We start from the raw sequence: 27,474 nt of genomic DNA on the forward strand, positions 1-27,474 counted from the left end.
ATGCATATTATGAAGTGTGAATAATGTTTTTGATATTAACAAGCGGACGACAAGCACTGCTCATTAGATCAGTGCTTCTTGCAGATATGGAATGCTATACTGCAATGCATTGCTATAACAGCATTGCTCATGCATACAAGTGAAATGAAGTCACATTAGGCTTTTGCACCAAATAGGCAAATTCAATTTTGTTAGATAGTCTCCAACATAGTTAACAATTTAACAGGAAATGATTTCGCTGACTTACCCCAGAATTACATGCTGAGGCCTGCACTAACAAATAAATGTAGCCTAGAATAAGGAAAGACCATTCAAATACACCAAGCCTGATTCTTCCATAAACTACATCACGGCTTCAGTCCAGTTTAATTTTCAGAGGGAAACTTCTACAAAAATATTTCCTGCAGCATTTTAGAATCTGGGCCTTTCAGCACAACATCACTGCTGTCTAATTTATACTTGCAGAGAGAGAAAGAGAGCGGGTGCAAGGGGGAAAAAAAAGAGAAAAGGAGAGTGGAGAGGAGAAAAAAAGGGCAGACAGAAAAAGAACAAAGGCAAAGAGACACACACGTACATGCAGAGCCAAAGAAAAGGATATTAGGACAAGTGGCAGAGATAGGTGTTAATGAGCATTTTAAAAGGTGAGAAAGATGGAGAAACAGGGGATTAGAGAGAGAATGCCAGAGCTCAGGGCCTAGACAGCTGAAGGCACTGCTGCCAATGGAAGCTTGAAGGAAGTAGGGAATGCAAAAGAGGACTATGTTGGAATAATGCAGGGTTGCAGAGCTGTAAGAGGTTACATAGATAGGGATGAACGAGGTCACAGAGGGATCTGAAATAGAGGATGAGACAGCCAGTTAGGCTGAATGGAATTGGTAGGTAGGGAATGGAGTTTGTGGCAGGGACTGAAGACAATGAGTTCAGTTTCTCCAAGGTTTAATTAGAGGGAATCTTGGCTGATTCAACGCTGAATGTCAATTTCACAACACAGAGGCAGATAATTATCTGAAGAGAAATATTTGCAGGGCTATGAGGAAAAGGGAGGGAAGTGGGACTAGGTGGATTGCTCTTGCAGAGAGCCTGCACAGACACAATGGGTTGAATGGACTCCTTCTATGCTGCATTCATGCTAAGATTCAGTGGAGGAATCAAGATGTGTGGCAGTGAGGAAGAGCTAGGTGTCAGCAGCATTCATTTGGAACCTGGCTTTTTAATCAGATGATGTTGCTAAGGGGAAGCACGCAGATGAGAAACAGGAATGTGCCAAGGAGAGGCACTTGGAAGGCTCCAGAGGTAAGATGTGGAGGGGTGAAAAGAGATGCCATTGCAGGAGATTGTCTAGTTACAATCAGATAGGTAAGCGTGGAAGCTGGCGATGGGAGTTCCACACAGCTGAACAACAGAGCATAGATCGATGGTGGGTATCTTCATAGGCTTTAAATACTGAAAATTTAAGAACAAAAGCGTTTTGGGTGGCAATGCAAAACATGTGGCATTGTACCACCACCTGCTTGGTTTTAATAGAACTGAATATAGGCAAGGAGTTATAACCAGCAGCCAATGTGATACTGCCCAAGATGAAGTTATACCTCAGGTTTTCCACCAAAGTTTGTAATTCTAAGGTGGTTCCTGCGCTATTACAATTGTAGAGCAGAGTCAGGTTCAAGTTATATGATTTGGCATTAACTGGCAGGATTTTAAAAAAATCATTACTCACGGGTTTAAAGGGCTGGTACCTGCACCCTTCCGGCATAACCAAGACTTTAAGCTGCGCAGGCATTACTCTGGCTGGGTTCGCCAATAACTGGCTGCTTGGCTCTGGCTCTTTTTTCTTTTCCTTCTCTTTGTCTTCATCCTTTTTCTCAGTCTCTTCCTAAATATGATAAAAACCAGTGGAATCAACATGTGACCACATTTAGATGAACACTAACTAAATTAACAAAGCTACATTTAGATATCCTTTTAACATTAGTCTGTTCTTGTTCAAAAGCAATGTAACATGAATAAATAATTAAGCAGTTTTGCTCAGTTTGTACTTACAACTTCCATTTTTTCTTCCTCTTTTTCTTTTCCCTTCTCTTTTTCTTTTTCCTTCTCTTTCTTCTTTGCTTTGGCAGTGATTGATAGGACAGCTGTGGAAACCTGAGGGTTTAACAGATTACAACTTTTCTGATCAAGGCTAATATCATAGAACTAGAAAATGGAACAGAAATGCTTCTCAAATTTTAGAAAGAGAGAAATTCCAGGTTAAGATTCAATATGACAACAGAAACAACAGCAGGCGACAAGTAACCTATTAGCTACTTATCTATTTCATGTCCATCCCTCAAAAGATAAACATATTTTTTCTTCTTTGTTTTCTATGCTACCATACTTATGCTTTAACGAGGGCAAGACTAAGCACTTGTGCACAAACTAATTCATTGAGTTACTGACATTTTAAACAGAAAGACTTGATATTTCAGTTTACATTTTTCCAAGTTGTTAAAATTCATAATACTTCTTCACTCAGAGAGTGGTGAGAGTGTGGAACGAGCTACCATCTGACATGGTAAATGCGGGCTCACTCTTAAGTTTTAAGAATAAATTAGATAGATACATGGATGGGAGAGGTCTGGAGGGTTATGGACTAGGTGCAGGTCAATGGGACTAGCGGAATAATATTTCGGCACAGACTAGAAGGGCCGAATGGCCTGTTTTCTGTGCTGTAGTGTTCTATGGTTCTAAATTAAACTCCATGAAATTTGGGGAAAATACATTAACAAAATGCAAGATTTTGATATTTTACAAGATGGGATCATGAATTGAGAGAAAAACATGAATACTTAAATCTATATGATCAACTTGATCTTCAATCCACCTCTAATTATACATTTGGATTACAGAGCATTTGCTCTTCATCTTTATTTGAAATGACATGTGAAATAGACCTTTTCTTTTTCTTTCTCTTTAGGAACCTCCAGGGGGGCAGGGTAGGCAAATGTTGATGGCTTGCAATTTGACCGGTACTGGACTTTAGGCATCTGTGAACAAAGAATATCACACACATGTTCAGAAAGAATTGAGCAAGCTGTAAAAATGAGGCTAGAATTCATGTTTCAATACTTTGGAACAACTATTTGACCAAGTTCATTTATTTGGAAGGAGGAAAAAAAAAAAGGCAGGCTTGTATTTCTCTCGCACTTTCTACAACCCCATGATGTTCCAAAGTCTCCACAGCCAACTAAGTACATTGGGAATGTAGTTATTATTGTAATTTAGGAAAAGTGACCAGATGATCTATTTTAGGGACTGACTGAGGGATAAATACTGGACAGGATATCAGTTAACTGCCATGTTCTTCCTCAAATAGTCATGGAATCTTTTACATCCACCTAAGAACACAAAGGGCACATCTTACCCAAAATATGCCACCTCCAGTAGGGCTAAACTCCCTAACAGTCGAGATTACGTGCTCAAATTTCTGGAGTGGCAGTTGAACCTACAGCCTTCTGATTCAGAGGAGAGTTTGCTATCACCGAGCCACAGCTGACACGAATGGATATTTAACAATCTGTTTCTATACTTCTTGCCCTAGTGCATATCATAATATAAACATCGTACAGTTGCATGTTCTACTCTTAATTATACAACATTCTGCTGAAACTTCCATTAAGATCTCAAGACTGTTGAACTTTCGTTATTTTCCATCTGAGATGGCAGTTGTTGAATTTACAAATCTCAAGGTACAATCTTGGTCCTCTTTCATTCTCATTTAATAATACGCATAGCATTCATTTTCTTTTGGAGTAGAGTAGTGGCTTTGCTTTTTACTGTGGCCTTAAAATAACATTTGCTGCCAACAGACTGTCTCGTTGCTTTGTCTTTCATCTGTCCTTGTTCCAAATGTTGGCCACACTATGAACAATCTTTCTCCATTGATTTCTATTCTTTGCCCTCGCTGCCTGCCCCCTTCAAAGTCCGACCCGCACCTCATTGTGGTGAAGGGGTGAACATCTAGAAGTAGGGTAAATAAAAGCAAAACACTGCAGATGCTGAAAATTTGAAATAAAAACTGAAAACACCAGAAAGACTTAGCAGGTCTGGCAGCATCTGTGCCGAGGGAAACGGAGTTAACGCTCCGAGTCCATATGGCTCTTCAGAGCTACTGGAAGAAGGGGATTGCTTGTTGAGGCTATGCCATCACTGGTGAAAGTCTTAATTGAAGTGCCACCTAGGACGTTATGCAAGGTAGACAGGTTCAACAGGAACTCTGAAAATAGCTGGCTAATGTGGGTGGTAAATACTTGGGCAGCAGGGGGTTCTTATGGCCGCTGACTGGGCAGGTAACCACAGTTAAAGTGGCAACAGCCAACTTGTGACAATAGGAAGGCAGATATCCAGTGCACAGGGGAATGGTTTCCTCACTGTGAGATGGAAAGACGAGGGGCCCCTACCATCTTATTTATCCAAATAGCACTACAGACAGACTGTAGCCAATCTAATGGCTCAGTGAGTTTCATTAGTTCTTAATTGACCCATTACCTCAGCTGCAGAAAACATGACACAACAGCCATTTCATGCCTGAGTAAGCATGCTGCCTGTCGAATTACAACGAGAGTAGCAGTATGGGTCTGTTGAGGCAGGACCAAAAGAATCATGGACCTACTTCACCATCCTTCCCACTAGAACATAAGTATATGAACAAGTACACTGTGTAGTGTTAAGGCATTTTCTCTATCACATCAAATAGAACTTCTGAACTCAATACTAACCAACAAAATAACATCAGGTTTTGACTCTTTATAAAAGAAATCCAAACATCTGTATGGAATAGCAAGGAGTTAAAAAAGATAACATACAAAATTAAGTTACCTTGAGATCCTTGTTAAGGCCAATGACTGCAGTTGGAGTGAAGGCCAGGGACAGAAAATGTGAATGAGGGAACCAGAACCAGAACTGGGTAAATACCAGCACCCCTACCACTGAGGGCATGTGGGTGTGTCCTGTCCGTGACTGCAGTGAAATGGTCATGTTGCGGCCACCTATCAAAAGGAGGGAATAAATAACGTTACATTTCCACATGATGCCCCAGGCTGCCTTAAAGTACAATCATTAATCTGAATGATCTTAAGGGTGCAAGGCAAGGTTCAAGGTACTGGCACACACGTGGATCATTTCATGTCAAAATGTTCAGGTCAGGCAGATATATTCAATACAGCTTTGTTATAATATATTGATTTCTGGATACAATAGGCCAAGTGTAATCTATGAAAATGTAGTAGAATGGAGTGCTGCATCTAATTTGGTACCTTAGGCTTCAAACTAGTTTCAGCAGATCCTGGACCTTAGAATACAACAATTTTCATACTTTGTTCTAATCCATCACTCCCTCATTTTCTGGGATTTACATTTGTATTTTTGAACAATATTCAAATGAATTTTTTTTTACCCTTTCATAATCTCTATATCATGTGTCAAAAGATCAATGTTAATGTAATTTAGATTCAACTCAGGAGGTGATTTCAAGCCAGTATGAATTCAAATAGATGTGCAAACACAAATTGATTTAGCTGCAAAAGATGCCATCAAGTTCAAATAATGCATTAGCTGCATCATCCATTAGTAACTACTTAATTCTAACGTTGAACATCACTAGAATGGCTGTGACCGAGGCTGTTCTGTGACTTGAACTGAAGACTATGCAAGATCTCAAAAACAATTATTCCTCAGCCAAAACCCAAACCAGATGATCTGAACACTGTTTCTGGGAGGTGATTATGTGCAAATTGGCTGCAGCACTTCCTACATTGCAACAGTGATACACTTCAAAAATATTTAATTGGTTGTGAAGCGCTTTGAGAACAAACAATTTATGAAAAGTGCACAGTAAGACTTCTTACTTTCTGTCATGGAGTTTTTGGAAAGTTTTTTTTCCAGGGGCGGATGCAGGGGTATGGGTTTGGAAGGAGGTAGGGGACACATGAGTGATGAGAGATTTAAGAAAACGATCAAAGTCTGTGATTGACACAATAGGAGTAGAGAGGCCGCATGAGATGGGAGATAGAGAGGTGGCAGTTAATAGGGGTAGAAGGCTTTATATGGGAGGGAGATTAAGGGAGGAGGAAAAGGGAAGGGAAGAGGAGAGAAGGCAAGGTGACAGATTGAGATTTAAATCAGTGAAGATGAGGGGTTGCTCAATGCAGAGGCTGAGGGAGGAATACAGCAAGCATATTTTACTGAGAAATTGAGTGTTGGGGGCTGGGGGGCGCAGTAGAGAATGAGAATGAAAGAGAAGTGATAGGGTTTTAACAAGGTGAGAAAAGTTCAGTAAGAGGCAAGATGTCATCAGCCATGAGCCAAGCTTCCACCAAAGCCATGATGTTAATGCAATCATGCACAGAAAACTCACAGATGGCAAGGGCCTTGTTTATCAATGAACAAACATTCTAGAGGAAAATGGAAAGGGGGCAGTGATTGTTGATCTGTTGGCAGGGACAGCAGTGGGCGAGGTAAATAAAATGAGAAACACTATCCCCTAGTAGGCACAAAAATCAGTGAGAAGGAGGCAGTTGAGATTGCTGCTTGTAAGGAGGCAGCAAAGGGTGTCAGCTTGGGCCCTTTGGAAAATGCTGAGACAGAGACAGAGAGGGTAGCTGTTGGCTTATCCGAGGGGAATTCGTGCCTGCAAGTGGAGGCAAAAGCAATAATGAAGGTCTGGTGAGTCCTTCTGAACTGTTTAAATCCACTAAACACTAAAACCATCAAGTAAATGAAAAAGCATTTGCAATGAACAGGCATTCACATACAATGGACAAATTTCTAGGCAAAATCTAGTGACAGGTGCCACCACTCCTACAGGTCAGGAAAATATAGATAATTTTCTGTGTATTTCTAATATTTAAGTGAAATTAGAGACATTACAGAATTGAGAAACAGTAGCCCACATTTTGCTCTCAGCAGTGAAAGAATGGCAATCGATGCTCACCTCGCTAATAGCTGCCCACATAGGTTTTGTGGGCTAATTAATAATCATGTTGCAAAGAACCTTTAGAGATGAGTGACCACAATATGATAGAATTTTACATTTTGTTTGAAAGTGTGGTAGTCTGAAGCCAGGGTGTTAAATTTGAACAAAGGAAATTTTAAAGGTATGAAGGGCAAATTGGCTCAGGCGGATTGGGAAATACATTAAAAGTATGACTGTGCATATGCAATGGGCAGCCTTTAAAGAATTATTACATAGTTTACAGCAATTATACATTCATTAAGGCACAAAAACTATTTTTAAAATATCAGTCAACTGTGGCTAATAAAGGACGTTGAGGATTGTCTAAGATTAAAAGAAAAGGCCTATAAAGTTGCCAGAAATAGTAATAAACCTGAGGATTGGGAGGATTTTAGAATACAGCAAAGGAGGACCAAGAAATTGATAAAGAAAGGGAAAATAGAATGTAAAGGAATGTAAACTAGCAAAAAACAAAAACGGACTATAAAAACTCCAAAGGTATGTAAAAAGGAAACGTTTGGTTAAGACAAATGTGGGTCCATTACAGGTAGAGTCAGCAGAATTTACAATGGGGACTAGAGAAATGGCAGAGAAGCTAAATGATTTTGTGTCTGTCTTCACTGAGGAAGATACAAGAAATCTCCCAGAATGAGAGATCTGAGAGACTAGGAGAATGAGCAATTGAAGGAAATTTGAATTAGTAAGAAGGTTATATTGGAGAAATTATTGGGACTAAAGGTTGATAAATCCCCAGGGCCTGATGACCTACGTCCCAGAGTGTTAAAAAAGGTACCTGTGGAGATAGTGGATGCATTGTTGATCATCTTCCAAATTTCTATAGATTCTGGAATGGTTTCTACAGATTGGAAAGTAGCAAATGCCACTCCACTGTTTAAGAAGGGAGGGAGAGAGAATACAGGGAACTACAGACCTGTTAGCCTTATATCAGTAGTAGGGAAAATGTTAGAATCTACTCTAAAGGGTGTGCTAAATGGACACTTGGATAATAATGATCTGATTGGGTACAGTCCACATGAATTAAAAATGGGAAATCATGTTTGACAAACCTGTTGGAATTCTTTGAGGAAATTACTAATGGAATTGATAAAGGGGAGATGGCGGATGTAGTACACTTGGATTTTCAGTAGGCTTTTATTAAAGACCCCCAGAGGAGGTTGGTTAGCAAAATTAAAGCACTTGGGATAGGAGGTAATTTACTGGCATGAATTAAGGATTAGTTAACAGGCAGAAAACAGAGCGCAGGAATAAATGGGTCATTCTTGTGTTGGCAGGCTGTGACTAGTGGGGTACTGCAGGGCTCAGTACTTGGGCCCCAGCTGTTCACAACATATATCAATGATTAGGATGTGAGGACCAAATGTAATATTTCCAAGTTTGCGGATGACACAAAGCTAGGTGGGAATGTGTATTATAAGGAAGATGCAAAGAGGCTTCAAGAGTATTTGGAAAGACTTGTTGAGTGGGCAAGAACATGGCAGGCGGAATATAATTTGGAAAAATGTGAGGTTATGAACTTTGGTAGGAGGAACAGATGTGCAGAGTATTTCTTAAACGGTAAGAGATTAGAAAGCTTGAATATACATAAGGTCCTGGGTGCCCTCGTTAGTAAGTCACTGAAGGCTAACATACAGGTGCAGCAGGCAATTAGGGAGGCTAATGGTATGTTGGCCTTTACTGCAAGAGGATTTGAGTACAGGTGCATTGAAGTCTTGTTTCAATTGTATAGAACCTTGGTTAGACTGCACCTGGAAAACTGTATGCAGTTTTGGTCCCCCTTAGCTTAGGAAGGATATTATTGCCATAGAGGGAGTGCAACAGTTCACCAGACTTGTTCCCAGGTTGCAGGGCTGTTTGATGAAGGGGGATTGGGGAAACTAGGCCTGTATTCTCTAGAGTTTTGAAGAATGAGAAGTGATAGACCGATAGATGCAGTTAAGATGTTTCCCCGGCTGGGGAGTCTAGACCCAGGGGGCACAATTTCAAAATAAGGGGGAAGCCACTTAGAACCGAGGTAAGGAGAATTTTTTTTTTTACTCAGAGGCTTGTGAATCTTTGGAATTCTCTACCCCAGAGGGCTGTGGCAGCTCAGTCATTTACTATGTTTAAAGTAGAAATTGGCAGAATAGAAATGCCAGTGACATAAAGGGATATGGGAATAGTGTGGGAAAAAGATATTGAAGTGGATGATCAGCCATGGTCATAATGAATGGCAGAGCAGGCTCGATGGGCTGAATGACCGATTCCTGCTCCTATGTTCCTAGACAAGGCAGATTTCTTGTAATCTGGCATCTTTTCCAACAAGGCATGCTCTAGATATCTGCGGCATGAGAGTGCAGGGCAAGCACAGTAAGGGTCTTTGTCCAAGCAAGCTGAAGAATTCACACCGAGAAACACAGGGCAGGATTTCCTTCTAAGGGCAGGAGATGGACATTGGCACTGTTTCTGGATTCCAATCCTGCCCCTGGGGTGGGGAGGAAAGCAGGAGGCAATGAGGGAGAAGAGTGAGGTCCCCTTTCCGGAGGGCGGCAGGAGGGGGTCACCCTCCCAGACCAAGTGGCCTGGATAGAGGTGACAGAGACCATGAACAGATGGAGTGTTGTTCAGAGAAACTGGTTCCGCCGTCGGGTGAGGTTCAATAACCTTATTTACTCTGGCAAGGTGAATATAATGCTAGACCCTCAGGACAGGCCTCTGGGTATACCAACCTCTAGGCGACACGCCAGCTGAATAGTCTGAGGGCGCATGGTGCCCCTGAATATGAAGGGAATGTGAGCTCAGGGTAATTACTCATCCCTCAGCAAGTTCAGAGCAATAGCGCTGTTGAGGACCTGCCACTGTTACATGCAGCTGCTTCTGAAATTGACATTGATTATAGAGGCAAAATGGGTATCCTTGGTGGAGAGGGTGAATAGAAACTGGAATGCGTAGATTAAGGGAGTGCATTGCACTTCAGTCCATCTGACAGCATTCCAAAGACTCAGTTGCATTAGGAAGCTTCTGCTCTCAAAAACTAATTCTCATGGTCTCATGTCTCCTACAGTTTCTGACATTGAGATGCAAAGACTGATTCCTGCACCATCACTGGGCGAAGCACTGCCAGAGCCATCCTCAGAGCAAGCACCATCACACCTTACAAGTTTACTGTTCATCAGCTTAAATACAGTCACCTCGGTGGATCTTCGCATGCAGATAGCTATGATAAGCAGATCATGAGTGTGTAGGAAGAGGATGGCGGACAGACACAGCCCTGCTAGGCACCTACAGATGCAGGTCCTCAGGAGTCACAGGAAAGGGGCTCTACTAAGGCCAGCAGCAACAAGTCTACTTCCACATGTCAGGGCTCTTTTAGGCAGTGCAGAGTCATGTACTGAGAATGGAGCCCATTCAGCTCATGTGCACCACACCATGGTTCAGGGCTTTTGAGCACATGAGCTCCTCCATAAAGAGGGTGGCCAACCTCATGGAAAGCCATATGCAGGGAGAATTCAGTGCATGCAGGAAAGGCGCACTGATGTTCGCAAAATGCATGCCACACTATATAGCCTTGGCCGGGTAGTGGTGCTGATGACGCAGAGATGTTTGTCAGTTGTGCCCCAACTGGTGGTCCCTTCCAGTCATCCAGGGTGCCAGCCATGAGCTGAGGCAGACATTGAGGAGGATGGAGGCACCATCATCATCAGCCTCCATGGTCCCTTTGGCTGAGGGAGCATTTGTGCAGCAGGGCCCAGTGACAGAAACTGTCCCTACAATGGTGCCATGCAACAGCCTCTGGAGGTGCCCCCTTTCAGCTCATGTGCACTACACCATGGTTCAGGGCTTTTGAGCACATGAGCTCCTCCATAAAGAGGGTGGCCAACCTCATGGAAAGCCATATGCAGGGAGCATTCAGTGCATGCAGGAAAGGTGCACTGAGGTTCGCAAAATGCATGCCACACTATATAGCTTTGGCCAGGCAGTGGCGCTGATGACGCAAAGATGTTTGTCAGTTGTGCCCCAACTGGTGGTCCCTTCCAGTCATCCAGGGTGCCAGCCTGGCACCTCCATGATGAGGACAACTGCCACATGCATCTCAACTGCAGGCAGAGACAAGTGAGCAGGCTGCCTCCATCTCCAAGGCCACAAGGGGAAAACCGGGTAGAAGCGGCTGAGAGGTGAGGCCATCAATGCTGAGCATTGAGTGATTCACTGGGGTTTCTTTCACCTGTAACTGCAATTTATATCTTTTTGAGCACCACGTAAATATTGACCCATGAAACCAGGCATGTGAGCTTCCTTCTTTAATGGCTGGACAAGGAGAAAGCGATAGAATGGTGAAGAAGAGCAAGGGAGCATGAACGGTGACAGTGAAACCTCTGGACAGATGTACATCCTTCATTGATGGTAAGAGTTGATCTGTTCCAGACTGCGCCTTCAATGGAAGTGTTCTCAGCAGGCAGTTCAGAGTGAGTTCCAAACCATGCTGTTCTTCCTCGGTCAGAGGGGCTCAGTTCAAGCAAGCCTGAATAAAATGTTAATGGCATCCTGGCAAGATCCTCAAGCCCTGTATCAGGCCCAGCCACCTCCCTGTGCAACTGCAACACCTCGGTGTTATGCATCTTCCTCTTCTTCCTCCTGTTCCAATTCCTCTAACGAGTTACATCCATCCAGCAGTTCACCCTCTTCAAGGTCCACACCTCTCTGGAGAGTGCAGCAGACCACCACAAGGCACGAGACCCTTGCAGGAGTGTACTGCAGGGCACCACCCGACAGGTCTGAGCACCAGGAATGCATCTTCAGAAGCCCGATAGCCTGCCCAATGGTTTCCCCAGTGAACAGAGGTTGCCGTGCCTGTGTCTCAGGTTCTCGTAGGGCACGAGTAGCCATCTCTTCAAGGAATATCCCATGTCTCCTAGAATCCATTCATGGAGTTCAGGGGATGGAATGAAGAGCTGCGGCAGTCTGGACTGACAAAGAATGAAAGAGTCATGGCAGATGCCAGGAAAGGAAGCGGACACATGAAGGAAACTCTTTTGGTTGCAGAACAGTTGAACATTGAGTGGAGACCTTTCTTGTTGATAAATCTGAGTGGGCAGTCAATCGGTGCTTTGAGGATTCCTGCACCTGAGGGATCCAGTGATTGTAGTGAAACCCAGTGCCCGCTGCATCTGCAAGGTTGGGTCTGTCTGGCAAATAGGGTATCAGCGATCTACAACACGCAGTGGCGTACAACCGTTTGCAATGTGCCACTAAAATCCATAGCTTATTCATAACAGGAGCCAGAGGCATAGAAATGCAAGGTCACAGTGACTTTGGCAGTTACTGGCAGGGCATGGCAACCAGTGCTGTGTAAATTGAGGTCTTCACGACAAGCGCACAAATCTCTATGACAGTAATTGTCTCCTGCGGCACTGGTTTTCAGCCATCTCAAGGTAGCTCCAGCTTTGTAAGTATGGCCTATGCTGTGGAAGTGGCCCCCAGTTGCCTTCCTGACCTTCGTCCCTCTCCTCTGTCCTCCTGATACCCAGGTCTCTGCCCTTCCTGTAGGGAATATTCCAGAGGGTCAGAATCTGAGATTTGTCCTCCAACTACCAGCTGCTGCCTTCCTTGTGCTCAGTTGGCTTCCCAATTGCATTTGGGAGCCTTGGCTCCTCCTCTTAGACTCCCTGCAATGCCAGCTGGATGACAACCCCTTGCACTGCTTGAATGCTTACTTACCACTCTGTCCGCAATTTGTGCTGATACCTGTGTGCTAATGTCAGAGTGCTCCTCTCAGCCATTCCCCTTTTATGCATCAACCTAACTTTTTGGGCAGTCATGACTGGCTCCCCGCTGTGTATTCGCCTCCATGCACCTGGTCTGCCCCCTAACCCAGCATACAGCCTGTGAGCCCCCACTAAAATCTCAACATGGCTCTCAATGAGCTAATCAATTACCTTAATTACGCTTATTAACTGATCAGGTGAGTTATCAGGGCTTCCCTTTCCCTGCCCTGGTGAAACTTGCCAGCGTCAAGAAACTTCCACACCTGCTGGCTCAGTATTTTCATCACCTGCCCACCTCTCTGCCTGCCCTCAGTGGGACTTAAAAATTAAGCCTAGAGCTCAAACCAGGAAGTATAAAGCAAAACATATAAATTAGACCTAAATGATGCACAGAAAGTGAAATAAAGAGAAATGCAGATCGATTGTGGGAAAATCTACAACACTAATTTCCTTCTGAAAGAATGAGACTCCACATTTGTAAAATAATTTTTGAAGGGCTGGGGAGTTTGTTCAGCAGTATTTCCAAGCTGTTAAAAACTCACTCACTCCTGAATGCACTAGCCCCAACATATTTAGCCATTTTAAGAATGAGTGGGCAAGTACAGCAGTTGCAGTATTTCAATGTTGAGTCTATCAGCAAGAACTGCAAACGTGCACACTGTAAAGGAGCAGGGTACTTCAGACAGCAACTTCTGGGTTTCCACATTTAACTGCATGCTTGCATAATCCAGAAGTTGTCAGATTTCCATTAAAGCGGTGAGTGCTGAAAGCCTCACCATTATTCTCATGATAAATTCCAGACCATTTAGTCCACAGTATTTTAAAACAAAATTATTTTAACAAATACAAATCCATCAGTAAACAGATGCTGAATTGCCTGGTTGCAGAGTTTAACTTTAGTAGTGATTATCTACATGGGGTAACACAACACGGCTGAACAAATGTCATCTTTAATAACTGTAACAGAAAACATCTGTATAATGAAAAACAGGAACAGACAAATGTTCTGTTCAGAGTTAGACCTTGCCCATTTTCAGGAAAATGGGCTGATACGTCAAAAATCAATCTGCCAGATAATCTAGTAATTGTCAAAAAATACCCAATTAGCAAGGTTTTATTTTCAAGTTATCATTCAAATTGTGTTAAAATCCTCCTATTATATGATTTGTAGGAAACCCAATTAGACTAACATGATAAGAGCATAACCTGAATACAGCATTCAAAACAGCCTTTTCAGTGCAAAAATGAGAACATTTTACTATATGTTCCATAGTATTTATTTAATTCCTCGAAATTATGAGATGTCAAAGGCAGCAATTACTACCAGAGTAGCAGTGAGTGTGGCAGCCCTTGATACAAAGCAGCATTTGACAAGAGTATAACAACCAAGACCCTAATAACAGGAAAACCTCAAGTGCCTGGAGTTACAGCTAACGTACACAAATATGGTCATAGAAATGGTTCCAGAGATCAAGCGTAATGGCTACAAAACATCATTTTGGAGCCCCTCAAAGCAGTGATTTTGGCCCAATCGCCTTCAGCTTTGATTATCACCATCATGCAGTTTATAAAACAGGAGTTTTTTTGGGAATCAGGTCCCTTCTTTGTAGTCTAAGAAAAAATGTTTGGTGCGATTCATTATTGGCAGAACTGCCAAATGTTTGGGGGTAGGATTGGGGAGAGGCATTGAGTCACTGCTGAGGGAACAGATATGGTTGCTGTTCAGAGAACCTGTTTTTTTCTAAAATAATTACAAATATGACATATATGAGGATGTATTTTTTTTAAAAGAAAGCTTTGAACAGATGCAGAAATTAACTAGAAGAATATGTGGAAAGATTATGGGGTTTCCAGATATTCAGATTGGAGTACATTGAAATTAAAGCAAAAATGCCAAGAATTGCCCCATTGTGAGAGTCAAACTAGTTTAATGAGAAACTTACCTGCCCTGATTAAAAATGTAAAAAACAATTCTATAAATTACAAAATTTGATGAAAGAACATCTCAGTCCAAAATCTTTGCTCTCACTGAATATTTCAAATTGCAGAGATTCAGTTTTTAACTGCATTAAAAACGCTGTTCCAAACAATCTACAGTGCATTTTGAAACAAGTTCTTCAATATACACTTAAGGGCTCAGTTCGACTTTTAGTTGGAATGGATTTAACATTAATTGACACTATGTATGAGCTGCAATAATTTGAACCCAATTTGAGAATCTAATGAAACTGAATAGAAAGAAAGAAAAAGGAAGGAAGGAGAGAGGAGAGAAAAAGAAAGTGCCCCTCAGTATTGCACTGGAGAGATAACCAAGATTATGTGCTCAAGACTCTGGAATGAGGCTTGACCTGATGACCTTTTGACTTAGAGATGTGAGTGCTACCACTGAGCCGCAGCTGACTTCTGGGTAAACGTATAAGCACAAATGGACAGCATTTAGAAATGGATAGAACAAAGGGAAATTTGAAACTGTGATCAAGGACTTCATCCAAAAAGTTAACTGCTATTCTTGCCACACATGCTATTTGTCCTGCTGAGTGCCACCAGCATTCTGCTTTTGTTTCATAGGCCACGATTTTACGGCCCCTCCCGACTGGCGGGATATTATGACCCTGCCGAATTGAATGAAGATTTAAATGGCTCGCCGCATCTGCCGGTGGTGGGCGGGGTAAGAACATGCCATGACAGGGCTGTAAAATCCTGGTCATAGTATCAGCATTTCCAGATTCTTGCTTTTTATGTACATGGTTAGCGTATTTGCATGGTTAGCACATTTTTGCTCCTATTCATTTCTGAATGTTATCCTGTAATCGAGCACTATATGACTGTGCCAGGGAGCTAGATTAACAAACCTTTTTGGCAGCAGTTGACTGCACCTAACAATGTTAATTCACCTTCTCAAACTGTCAGTTTTTGACATTCCTTAAACTACTAGCTCAAATGACATTGTAATTTATTGATTAAACCAAAGTATTCACAAAAAGGAACAACAGAGGTTAGAATGAGATACTGACAAGAAGTCCTCTAAACCAGCTTCCCATTTAGTAATATAAGTGATTTAATTACTCAAGCGTTACCTGCATCAAGAATGCCCTGAGCTAATATAGCGCCAAACTTGGCCATGACATCATCATGCTTGTCATTGATAACCTTTGCGTAGAGCTGTCGGAATTGAGACACCTAGGAAGGAACCACAGAACAGTAGGTCAAAGAGGAATTTGTAAAACATCAAAACAGAACAGCTCAAATGATAGCAGCATGCATAATTCTATGGCTTTAAACACTTGAAATGAAAAAAAATCTAAGTATAGAGGAAATCAGATAACTGAATGTGATTATAGAAAGACAAACACAAAACCCACTGAAAGATTTATCCTTTAAAGGGACTTGTTAAAATTCCACACGCTTTTCAAATAGATGAAGAACTGACCAAGTAAACTGCTTTGTCCTGTATATTGAGTTTCATGAGTATTATTGCAGCTGTACCCATGCAGACACCTGAAGAGTATTCCATTGTACTTCTGACTTGTAGGTGTTGGAGGGGCTTTGCAGACTCAGATAGTGAGCCACATGCTCCAGAGTATCCAGCCTCCAAATGGCTTTAGCAGCCAGAGCATTTATGTGGCAGGTCCAGTTAAGTTTCTGATCAATTACTCTCCCTAGAATGTAGATGGTGCGGGGCTCCATGCTAGTAATGCCATTGAATGTTCAAAAGGAAGTGATTTGGCTCTGTTGTTACATACAGACGAACATGTGAATTAGGAGCAGGAGCAGGCCATTCGGCCCATCAAGCCTGCTCTGCCATTCAATAAGATCATAGCTGATCTGACTGTGGCCTCAACTCCACTATTTTGCCTACCCCCGATACCCTTTGATCCTCTTGTTAGTTAAGAATCTATCTTTGCCTTAAAAATATTCAATGGCCCTGCCTCTACCAGTCTCTGGGGAGGAGTTCCATAGACTCACTACCCTCAGAAAAAAACATCTCCACATCTCTGGGAGACCCCTTTTTTAAAACTGTGTCCCCTAGTTTTGGCCTCTCCCTCAAGGGAAAACATCTTTCAACATCCACTCTGCCAAACCCCCTCAGGATCTTATATGCTTCAATAAGATCACCTCTCATTCTTCTAAACTCCAATGAATACAGGCCCAACCTGTCCAACATTTCCTCATAAGATAATCCCCTCATCCCACGAATCAGGCGAGTGAGCTGCTTCTAATGCAATTATATCTTTTCTTAAATAAGGAGACCAAAACCGTACACAGGTACTTCAGATGTGGTCTCACCAATGCCCTGTGCAACTGCAGCAAAGCATCCCTACTTTTATATTCCAATCCCCTTGCAATAAATGACAACATTCCATTTGCCTTCCTCATCACTTGCTATACCTGCATTCTACCTTTTTGCGATTTGTGTACCAGGGCAACCAGGTCCCTCTGCACCTCAGAGTTCTGCAATATGTCTCCATTTAGATAATATGCTGCTTTTTTTATTCTTCCTGCCAAAGTGGACAAGTTCACATTTTCCCACATTATATTCCATCAACCAGATTTTTGCCCACTCACTTAACCTATCTATATCCCTTTGCAGGCCCCCTATGTCCTCTTCACAGCATACTTTCCTACCTTTGTGTCATTAGCAAATTTAACAACTATACAATTTGTCCCTTCATCCAAATCATTGATATAAATTGTAAATTGTTGAGGCCCCAGTACTGATTTCTGTGGTACTCCACTCATTACCTCTTTCCAACCTGAAAATGACCAATTTGTGCCTACTCTGGGTTTCTTGTTAGCTAACCAATCCTCTATCCGTGCTAATACATTACCCGCTACACCATGAGCTCTTTCTTTGTGTAGAAACCCTTGATGTGGCACCTTGTCAAATGTCTTCTGGAAATCCAAGTACACCACATCCACAGGTTCCCTTTTATCCAAGTTACAAGTTACTTCCTCAAAGTAGTCTGTGAATTAGTCAAACACGATTTCCCTTTCACAAAACCATGTTGTCTCTACCCAGTTGCATTGAAATTTTCTGAGTGCTTTGCTATAAGCTCCTTAATAACAGATTCCAGCATTTTCCCTATGACACATGTTAAGCTAACTGGTCTGTAGTTTCCGACTTTCTATCTCCCTCTTTTCTCAGATGATGATGATCATTGTCTGACATTTGTGGCAAGTAACACGTGCGCTACACATTAGCCTAAGCCTGGATTTTGTACATGTAGGATTGGACTGCTGCACTATTTGAGGAATTACAAACGGAACTGAACATTGCACAAGCAAAAAACAGTTCCAGTTCTGGCCTGAAGGAAGATCATTGATGAAACAGCTGAAGGCAGCTGGACCTAGGAATTTCTGCAGCAATGTACCGTGTCTGAGATGGATTGACCTCCAACCAGCCGCAAACATTGTACTTTGTGCCAGGTATGACTCCAGCCACTGGAGAGCTTTCCTCTTGATTCCCATTGACTTCAACAAAAGTGAAATGCTGCAGAAATTCAGAAATTAAAATAGAAAATGCTGGAAATATTCAGCAGGTCAGGCAGCATCTGTGCAGAGAAACAGAGTTAATGTTTCAGGTCGATGGCCTTCACAGACGCAGCCTTACCGACTCAGTATTTCCAGGATTCTGCTTTTATCCCACTGACTTCAGTTTGACTAGGGCTCCTTGGAGCCAGAGCCGAATGCTACCTTAAGGATTTGCCTCATCTCTAGAATTCAGCTTGTTTCCTTGTTTGATCCAAGGCAGTAACACGGTCTGCAATCTACTGGCCCTGACAAATCCAAACTGATTGCCAGTATGCAGGTTACAGGTGAATAAGTACCACTTGAAAGCACTGCTGGTGACTCCTTTCATCACTTTGCTGATGATTGGGAGTAAGCTGATATGGTGGTAATTATTCAGCCTGGATTTGCCGTTTTTGTGGACAGGAAATACTTAGGCAATTTTCCAAATTGTTGGGTGGATGCCAGTGTTGTAACGTCATGAAACAGGTTAGTTAAGGGTGTGACTAATGATGAAGGTCTTGAGCATTACAGCTGAGATGCTGTGGGCCTGTCTTTGCCATGTCCAGTGCACTGAGCTACTTGATGATAATACATGGAGTGAATTGAATTGGATGAAGACATCAGTGATGATGAGGACCTCAGGAGCTGACCAAGAAGGATCAAATTCTCAACACTCTGGCTGAAGATGGTTGCAAATACTTCAGCTGTGTCTTTTACACTTGTATGTTGAGGATGGGATGTACATGCAGCAGTCTCATTGTCCATTGCTAGTCAAAACTGGATATGGATTTTTAATTAACTTTTAAAATAAAAACATTATAAAAGCCACTCAACAGATCACTCATTTCAACATACCTTTTGAAAGCCATTATTCACCATAACTCAACACTCAATACAAACTGATATTTTGCGTTTTGTTGTCACCATTTCAAGTTATTTTAATTAGTCCTTATTTACATATTGGCATCATGAATATCCATGTCATTTAGTCTTTGATACTAGAATGCAGCCCATCATAGGCATTACAATTTAACTTGGCTCGTTTCTACTTGGAAGGTTGCACTGCTGCCAAACATTGTTCGATAATTTATGGTAATAGCTATTTTTCTAGGCACTACTGTTAGTTTGTCAGTAAAGATATCTTTATGTACTCAATGCATAAAACATTGTGGTGGTTAAAACCAATATGACATTCGCCACCGCAGTGCTCTTATGGAAAAATAATGGATATATGAAAGCGATGCTGAACCAGTAATAGCCTCTCAAGGTTCAGGGCAGTGCCCTGACATTTCATTCAGACAGCCATTCTTGTGTATTTAAAAGGCGTGTAGTATTCATGTTTGATTAAATGTTTAACCTTATAAGTTAACAGTTGCTCTATATAAAGACTATTTCAAATCTTATTGTCTTTTTGTTCACCTCTTTTATGTTCCTTTCCACCCTCTTTGGCTTTTCTTCATTTATTTCATTTGTTGTGAAGCATTTTTGGAAGTCCTGAGGGTGCTGAATTCACCATGTTAAATACAAGTTCCTTCATCTTTCCTTTAGTGGCTGAGTCTAAGAGTGGGAGGTTATGCTACAACTGCATAAAACCCTCATTAGGCTGTAGTTGGAGTACTGCATACTGTTCTGATTGCGTCCTTCCTTTAATGCAGTAATCACACTAGACAGCGTACAGAGGAGATTTATGAGGATTGTGAAGAATTTTAGTTATGAGGAAAGATTGGATAAGCTGGGATTGTTTTTTTGGAACATAGGAGTCTATGGGGGGATTTAATTGAGTTGCATAAAATTACAGGGGAGCCACACAGAGTAGACAGGAAAGGCTTATTGCCGTTAACAGAGAAGTTAATAACCAGGTCATATAGATTTAAAGTCATTGGTCGAAGGATTAGAGGGCAGTTGAGAATTTCTTTCACTCAATAGGTGGTGGGGGTCTGGAACTCATTGCCTGCAAGGATGAGAGATGTAGAAATCTCATTGCTTTTAAAATACTTGGATATGCACTTGGAAGTGACATAACCTACAGGCTACGGACCAAGAGTAGTAGGTGGGATTAGGCTTTGTTGGCTGGCACAGGCAGGGTGGGCTGAATGCCTTCTTTTGGATAAATTTTTTATGTCTACCTCTTGCAATGAACAATGGTTTCAAGTTTTTAAATCTATTAAATTTGGAAGAGTCCCAAAAAGCTCAACAATCAGGCTTTTGGGGCTGTAAACACCTGATGCAATGAAACACACAAGTAGGACTCAAGGGCACATGATTCATGGTCCTGCTAAGTGTCTTGCTTGGTTCAGTAGTAACATCCTTGGAGTCAGATGCTTGTGGGTTTAAGTCCCACTGTAAAGTGCTTCCATACATTCTGAGGTTGTGAAAGATGGTATTTAAATATTTTTAAAAATTGTCCCCCTCCATCATAAAAGTGACTTCTTTAACAATTTCAGGTGATAGTTGCTTGCTTCAAACAACTCATGCATGATCAGGTATTCTCTATTAAAAAAGGTGACGGAGACATACTTCAATTTACGCCACTAAAAGCGGTGCAAATCAAGTGACGTTGTTTAAGGGAAAATCTTATAACTCAGATTACATTGAAGCTCTGAAGAGACAGGCCATCAAATTTATCCCAGTCATTGTAACCAATGATAAACATCACTGATATTCATGGTAAGCTTTGCTGATTGGCCCAAAACATGTGCATGCATGTGCGCGCTTTTGGAAATAATGAAATGCTCACAATTAGGTTTTTATATTCTTAGGTACCAACTTCACTGGTAGCAGCCTCGCCCAATCAAAAGGTTGCAGGTTCAAGCTTTGCTTTGAATTTGAGTGCATCACCCAAGATGATATTTCAGTGCAGTACTAAAAGGGCTTCATACAGTAGCTGCACAGTAGGAAATGCCATCTTTCAGATAAGATGAACAGAAGTCCTGTCTGTCTGTTCAGGTGGACAGACAAGCCCCCATTGCACTATTTAAAGTGCAGCTGAGGAGTTTTCCTCTCAACCAACAGCACTAAAAATGATGTGATCATTTATTTAATTTGTTTGTCAGACTGTGAGCGAATTAGCTGTCATTTTTGCCTACCTAAAAGATGACTAAACTTCAAAAGTAACTCACTAGTTGCGAAGCTCTTTGGGGAGTCCTATGGATCTGAAAACTTAAGAAATGTATGGTCTTTCTTTCTTTAGCACAGGTTGCTGGACAGGATTCATACTGGAGATATACAAACCTGATCCTGATCAGAAGAATTAACAAAGGTATGAACAAACTGAAGAGGTGAGTTGAATGGCGTGGCAAAACACAAGTGTTGATAGCTGATCTAATCATGAAAATAAATTCCAAGACAGAACTGATATGCAAACTTAAAATCTTTAAGTTTCAAAATTTTGATTTAAGGCATGAAAAATCAAGAACATGAATTAATAAATTAACTAACAGATGAAGTGAAGTCATAATAACAGAACAAGCTGTTGCTGCTGACAAACAAGCTTCTAAAATTAAGCATTATAATTAAATAGGGTGAGGGGATAAAACAACATGGAAGCAATGTGGTTTCTGTACAGGATCAAACTCAAAAATAGTGTTTACAGCAGTTTGATTTGTACTAGAAAATTAGTAATAAGGAAGAATGTATTCATGGGGTTGTGCAATTCAACTTCTGATTAATATAAAAATTAGTGAAATCCTATTGCAGTAAACAGTGAAGGGAGTCTGTGCTGGCCACTTATTTATGTAACCTGTATATTCTTAATCTGGATGGATTGAGCGCATGTTTTGCATTCAGCCTTACCTTTGGACACGTGACCTCTGTCTGCTGGATTAGGAGAAGGGCAGAAGCAATCAGAGCACCCTGGCGAACGTAGTTCACTGGATCATTAGTCATTGGCTCCAAAAGGTTTATGGCATCCTACAAAGTAATAGGAAACTGTTATTTAAACAGGAGGTGAAGAAGCAGATGATGTCCTCAGCAGAAGGCTCTGGAACTGTTAAGTTAAGCATTAAATATTTTCAACCTCAGTAGCAGTTACTCAAGAATATACAGTGAGATCAGTACGTCGTATACTTTCAATGAAATGTTTGCCTACAATAAACACCTCAGTAAAAACTTCTGATGGCTTTCAGAAACAAGAATTTATCCATCATAGATTTGAGCTGATTTGTTAGGGCTGCTGTAAATCACATATTTAATATGTAATGTAGCTATTGTAAGATGTATGGGCAGCATGTGGCTTGGAGCATATTGGAACAAAATACTCAACACTACAGAGTTAGAGGGAACAGGTTCTATTTTATGTTACACTCAGTTTCTGATAAGAACAATAAGAATGGAACAGGCTGTAATGCCTTCAAGCAAGAGTAAAATATCAAGCAGAAAGTGAAACTGTATTCATCTAAATGTCTTGAGTGCAACATATTGGGAGTACATCACACTTTAAATGTGTAAATTTACAAAAATATTGCTGCAGTTTTTCTTAATTAGTGACTTAATTAGTAGTAGTGCATAAATGATACTGATTTGACTCAACATCAAAAGATACAGATACAAAACAAGAAAACTACAAAAAACAATTTAAATCAAAACAGTTTTCCTAAAAAGCAATTAGCAGCAATTACCACAACATTAGCCAATTACATTGCTAATCTTTCCAAACTTGTTTCAGCGATCATTTTAATTTCTGATTCATCTGAATTATTACCCAAGTACTTAGTAAAAAGGAAGGCATTCTGGAAAACCGTCCACTAAATTTACCTGTAAAGTCAGCCAAGCTCTAGAAATCTGCCACATTGTCCCAGAAACCATTTTTAATTTTGAACATCTATTAAATATCCCTATAGCTTTCTCTGCTTTAAGGGGAGCAATGCCAGTTTCTGTTAACTCTCCATATAACTTAAGTCCCTCATCCTGTTAACTTATCATTATACTATCTTGTTGGGGAGGGCATTTGAAATTTTCCTCTTGGCTACCTGTGCTTCTTGAAGCAAAATATGGAGGTTGCTTTAATGATGAGTCCAATTTACTGAGGTATTAATAGATAACGTACTTTTACATTACTTGCCTAGTTTCCAAAATGCTCACAATCTATATTGTCAGTTGTCTTTAGCATTTTACTTTCAAACATAAATCAATTTCAATACTGTATTTTGTTCTTTTTGCATGAAAAATGTCTTGAACTTTATAACTAAGATTGCTGTATGATTTGGAAGTTTTACGCTTTAATACGTTTATCTCACATGTCTTGTTAGAATAGGAAGATAACTTCATAAATCCCTATCAAAGTATTTCTGATTCTTAAAATGGACAGCTTTACAATCAAGATGATTTTAAAACAATGATTTATCATTTAAATTTAGCAAAACACCCAAGCCACTGGATTATAAAAGCTGATGGAATTGGCTTCAATGTATACACAAAAGGCTATTTACAACTTTTTATTTTAAATATTTCTTTAAAATGCAAGGAAATAAGGCCTACATTGAGCAGCAAGTAATTATGCAAGATTTGTATATTTAAAAAGACTCCCAGGGTTTAAACTGTAAACATCCTTTATACTGTGTATTAGTTGGTTTATCTAATTATTTAATAGTTATCTCAAAAGGGTTCTTTGAATGTTGTGAAGAAGGATGTTATTGTTTTAATATTTCAAGGATATTGTGGTATTCTGTCAAGGCGGGTGTGTGTGTGTGTGTGTGTGCGCGCGCACGCGCGCGTGTGCGTAATTAATTAAACTGGGGGGGAAAGGTTAGTAAAGACAGCTCGTCTGTGGGAACTGAGGGATGTAAGGTAAACATGCCAGATGCATGCATTTCTTGTTATGGCACAGCAGATGGTAAATGCTGAGCTGTTCAAATCCTAGGAGGAAACTTGAAACAGCTGCCACAACGGTTTTGCAATTTGTATTTTATTTCGAGAGGCGTGCCTTGAATTCAGTAGTAATAAGCCCACTGAGACCTGGAGGATTTTTAAAACACTAAATTAAACATTTAGTAATAAAATAATTTAAGCACATACATAGGTCTACAAATTACAACTATAATAAATCCTAAATCCTCTAATTAATCTGGCTCCATTAAGGCAACAGTAAAACAAAATATAAGTTTAACAGAACCTGGCAAAGCACACAATACCCTGGATAATGATATTCAAAGTAAGTTTTCTTAGCTTCGGTTCCTGTAGACAGCAACTTGATGCATAGAGGCTGGAGGCTTTTCACACTTGTGTTAGATCTTAGAATGCCTTCCCCCTTACACATAACCTCAGCTCCTTTATACATCTTTCTCCCTTTGTAATGTAAATTCCATTGTTCCAATATGTCTTGGCAACTTTACTTTTCTAATAAGATAAATCTTTCATAGTATTCATATTATCAGCAACCTTTGGGAAAAATAAACAGTGTTTGGCTTTGCTTCTACAGAGTAAATGGCAGAACCCTTAAGTGCATTGACGGGCAGAGGGATCTGGGTGTACAGGTCCACAGGTCACTGAAAGTGGCAATGCAGGTGGATAAGGTAGTCAGGAAGGCATATGGCATGCTTGCCTTCATCGGCAGGAGTATCGAGTATAAAAGCTGGGAAGTGATGCTGCAGCTGTATAGAACCTTGGTTAGGCCACACTTGGAATATTGCGTGCAATTCTGGTCACCACATTACCAGAAAGATATGGAGGCGTTGGAGAGAGTGCAAAGGAGGTTTACCAGGATGCTGCCTGGTCTGGAGTTTATTAGCTATGAGGAGAGGTTGGAGAAGCTCGGATTGTTCTCACTAGAGCGACAGAGATTGAGGGGCGACTTGACAGAAGTTTACAAAATTATGAGTGGCATGGACAGAGTAGATGGTCAGAAGCTTTTTCCCAGGGTGGAAGAGTCAATTACTAAGGGACATAGATTTAAGGTGAGAGGAGAAAACTTTAGAGGAGATGTGCGGGGCAAGTTTTTTACGCAGAAGGTAGTGAGTGTCTGGAATTCGCTGCCAGAGGAGGTGGTGGAAGCAGGTACGATAGTGGTGTTTAAGAGGCAGCTTGACAAACACATGAATAGGATGGGAATAGAGAGATACGGACCCCGGAAGTGCAAAATATTTTAGTTTGACAGGCAATATGATTGGCGCAGGCTTGGAGGGCTGAAGGGCCTGTTCCTGTGCTGTACTTTTCTTTGTTCTTTGTTCTTATGGCTAGGTGTAACATATTACCATGTCTTTGAAATTCAAACTAACCTAATTTATCTAAAATGCAAATGTTCCTCACATCTCACATTCTAAAACTTCAGCCATGTTTATGTATATAGCATTTCAAATCTAGCTTCCCATTTGATAACTCAAAAGCTCCAGACCAGCTGTCTCCAATTCATATTAATCCCACCCCCCCCACACACACATCCATAGAGAAACGAATCCAAAGCCCACTATTAACCTACCTTTACAATAAATCACATTATTATGAAAATCATTATATTTTCATGACACCCCCCTCCTTACGGGAAAATGAACAGTCATAATTTAAAAAGACGACTTTGTTTTCTTAACGCATCTTATATTACCTCCTATACTTATCTATATACTCACACTATTACATTAACAGATGCATGCATTAACAGAATATATATACAAATCCTTGGTATCAACAAAAATCATTCCAGTCCAATGTCCAGGTTTTTACATGTCCAATTTTCACTTTTGAGCTTCAAACACTTGACAATGCATTTGCAACTAGATTTTCTCGTACAGCCACATGTATAATCTGTAAATTAAATGGTTGCAGTAATAAACTCCATTTGAATAGCCTTGCACTTCGGTCTCTAAATTTGTCCAGAAACTTTAAAGGATTATGGTTTGTATAAACAATTGTTGCTGACAAATTGTTTGCAATGTAAATCGCAAAACTTCTCGTTTTGTCATTGGCATGGGGAAATCCACAATAGCTTTGTCTTTCACATCTCTTGGAACCACCTTACCATGTCCAATGGTATGGCCTGGTTATGTAACTTGTGCTCTTGCAAATTCGCTTTTACCAAGTTCATCACCAAATTAGCTTCTTGTAAACTATTAAATAATTCTTCCAGATGTTGTAAATGTTCGTCTCACGTTTGACTGAAAACTATCAAATCGTCAATATAAATAGCACAATTGCTCAGTCTTGCAATTCTTCTGTTTGTCAGTCTTTGAAATGTTGAAGGTGCATTTTTCATACCAAATGGCATGACTTTAAACTGATATAGTCCATCTGGCGTCACAAAAGCCGATATCTCCTTTGCTCTCTCTGATAATGTACTTGCCAATATCCTCTTTGCAAGTCAATCTTTGTGATAAATTTTGATTGTCCCACTTTCTCAATGCAATCTTCCAACCATTGTACAGCATATGAATCCGCTTTTGTCACTGCATTCACCTTTTGATAGTCCACACATAGTCTTTGTGTTCCATCTGGTTTCAGTACCATCACAGTAGGCGAACTCCAGTTACTGCAACTAGGCTCAATTATGTCATTTTGAATCATGAATTCAATTTCTTTCCGTACTTGTGATAACTCTGCCTGATTTAATCTATAAGGATGTTGCCTTATCGAAGGTGAAACTTCTACACACACATCTTGTACAGCTAAATTTGTCCTCCCCAGCTTATTCCCACAAATAGCTTTGCGTGACTGCAATAGCTTCTCCAAATCACTTTGGCACTTGCCTGGAAGGCAACTCAATATTACATTTAAATTTTCCAAGTACCCCCACATAATCTAATTTGATTAAAGGAAAATCAATTTCGGAATCCTTCATTTCTACCTCTTTATCTACCACCACTAATACCTCTTTTTGGTGGTCTTCCCTGTCAAAGTACTTTTTAAGCATATTTACATGACATACCCTCTGCTTCTTTCTTCTATCTGGAGTATTTATTAAACAATTTACTTCACTCAGCTTCTTTTCAATCCTGTAAGGCCCATTAAACCTTGCCTTTAACGAGTCACCCAGTACTGGTAACAGGACTAGCACTTTCTCCCCAGCAACAAAACTACAAGCTGTAGCTTTCCTGTCTGTCTTCACTTTCCTCACTTGCTATAATATCTTTAAATGTTCCCTAGCTAACTCACATGCTTTGTCCAATCCTTCTCTGAAATTTGATACATAATCCAGGAGAGTAGTTTCCAAATTTTGACCCACCAATTTCTCATGAACCAATTTCAGTGATCCTCTTACCTCATGACCATAAACTAGTTCGAAAGGAC

At 40.7% G+C, this 27,474-nt stretch overlaps 1 protein-coding gene across 1 annotated transcript in view; it reads right to left on the reverse strand.

Moving 5' to 3' along the window:
- psmd1 (proteasome 26S subunit, non-ATPase 1) overlaps positions 1-27,474 on the reverse strand; it is a 118,547-nt gene that overhangs the window by 1,535 nt on the left and 89,538 nt on the right. The window contains exons 18-23 of the mRNA XM_078563988.1: positions 22,054-22,170; positions 15,828-15,930; positions 4,855-5,024; positions 2,931-3,023; positions 2,041-2,142; positions 1,718-1,873 (exon numbers count right to left, since the gene is read on the reverse strand). Coding sequence (XP_078420114.1) covers positions 1,718-1,873; positions 2,041-2,142; positions 2,931-3,023; positions 4,855-5,024; positions 15,828-15,930; positions 22,054-22,170 — 741 coding nt within the window. The remainder of the gene's footprint in view (positions 1-1,717; positions 1,874-2,040; positions 2,143-2,930; positions 3,024-4,854; positions 5,025-15,827; positions 15,931-22,053; positions 22,171-27,474) is intronic.

This window comes from Cetorhinus maximus, chromosome 19, assembly GCF_964194155.1.
Source record: "Cetorhinus maximus chromosome 19, sCetMax3.hap1.1, whole genome shotgun sequence".
In the NCBI taxonomy this organism is placed as follows: Eukaryota; Metazoa; Chordata; class Chondrichthyes; order Lamniformes; family Cetorhinidae; genus Cetorhinus; species Cetorhinus maximus.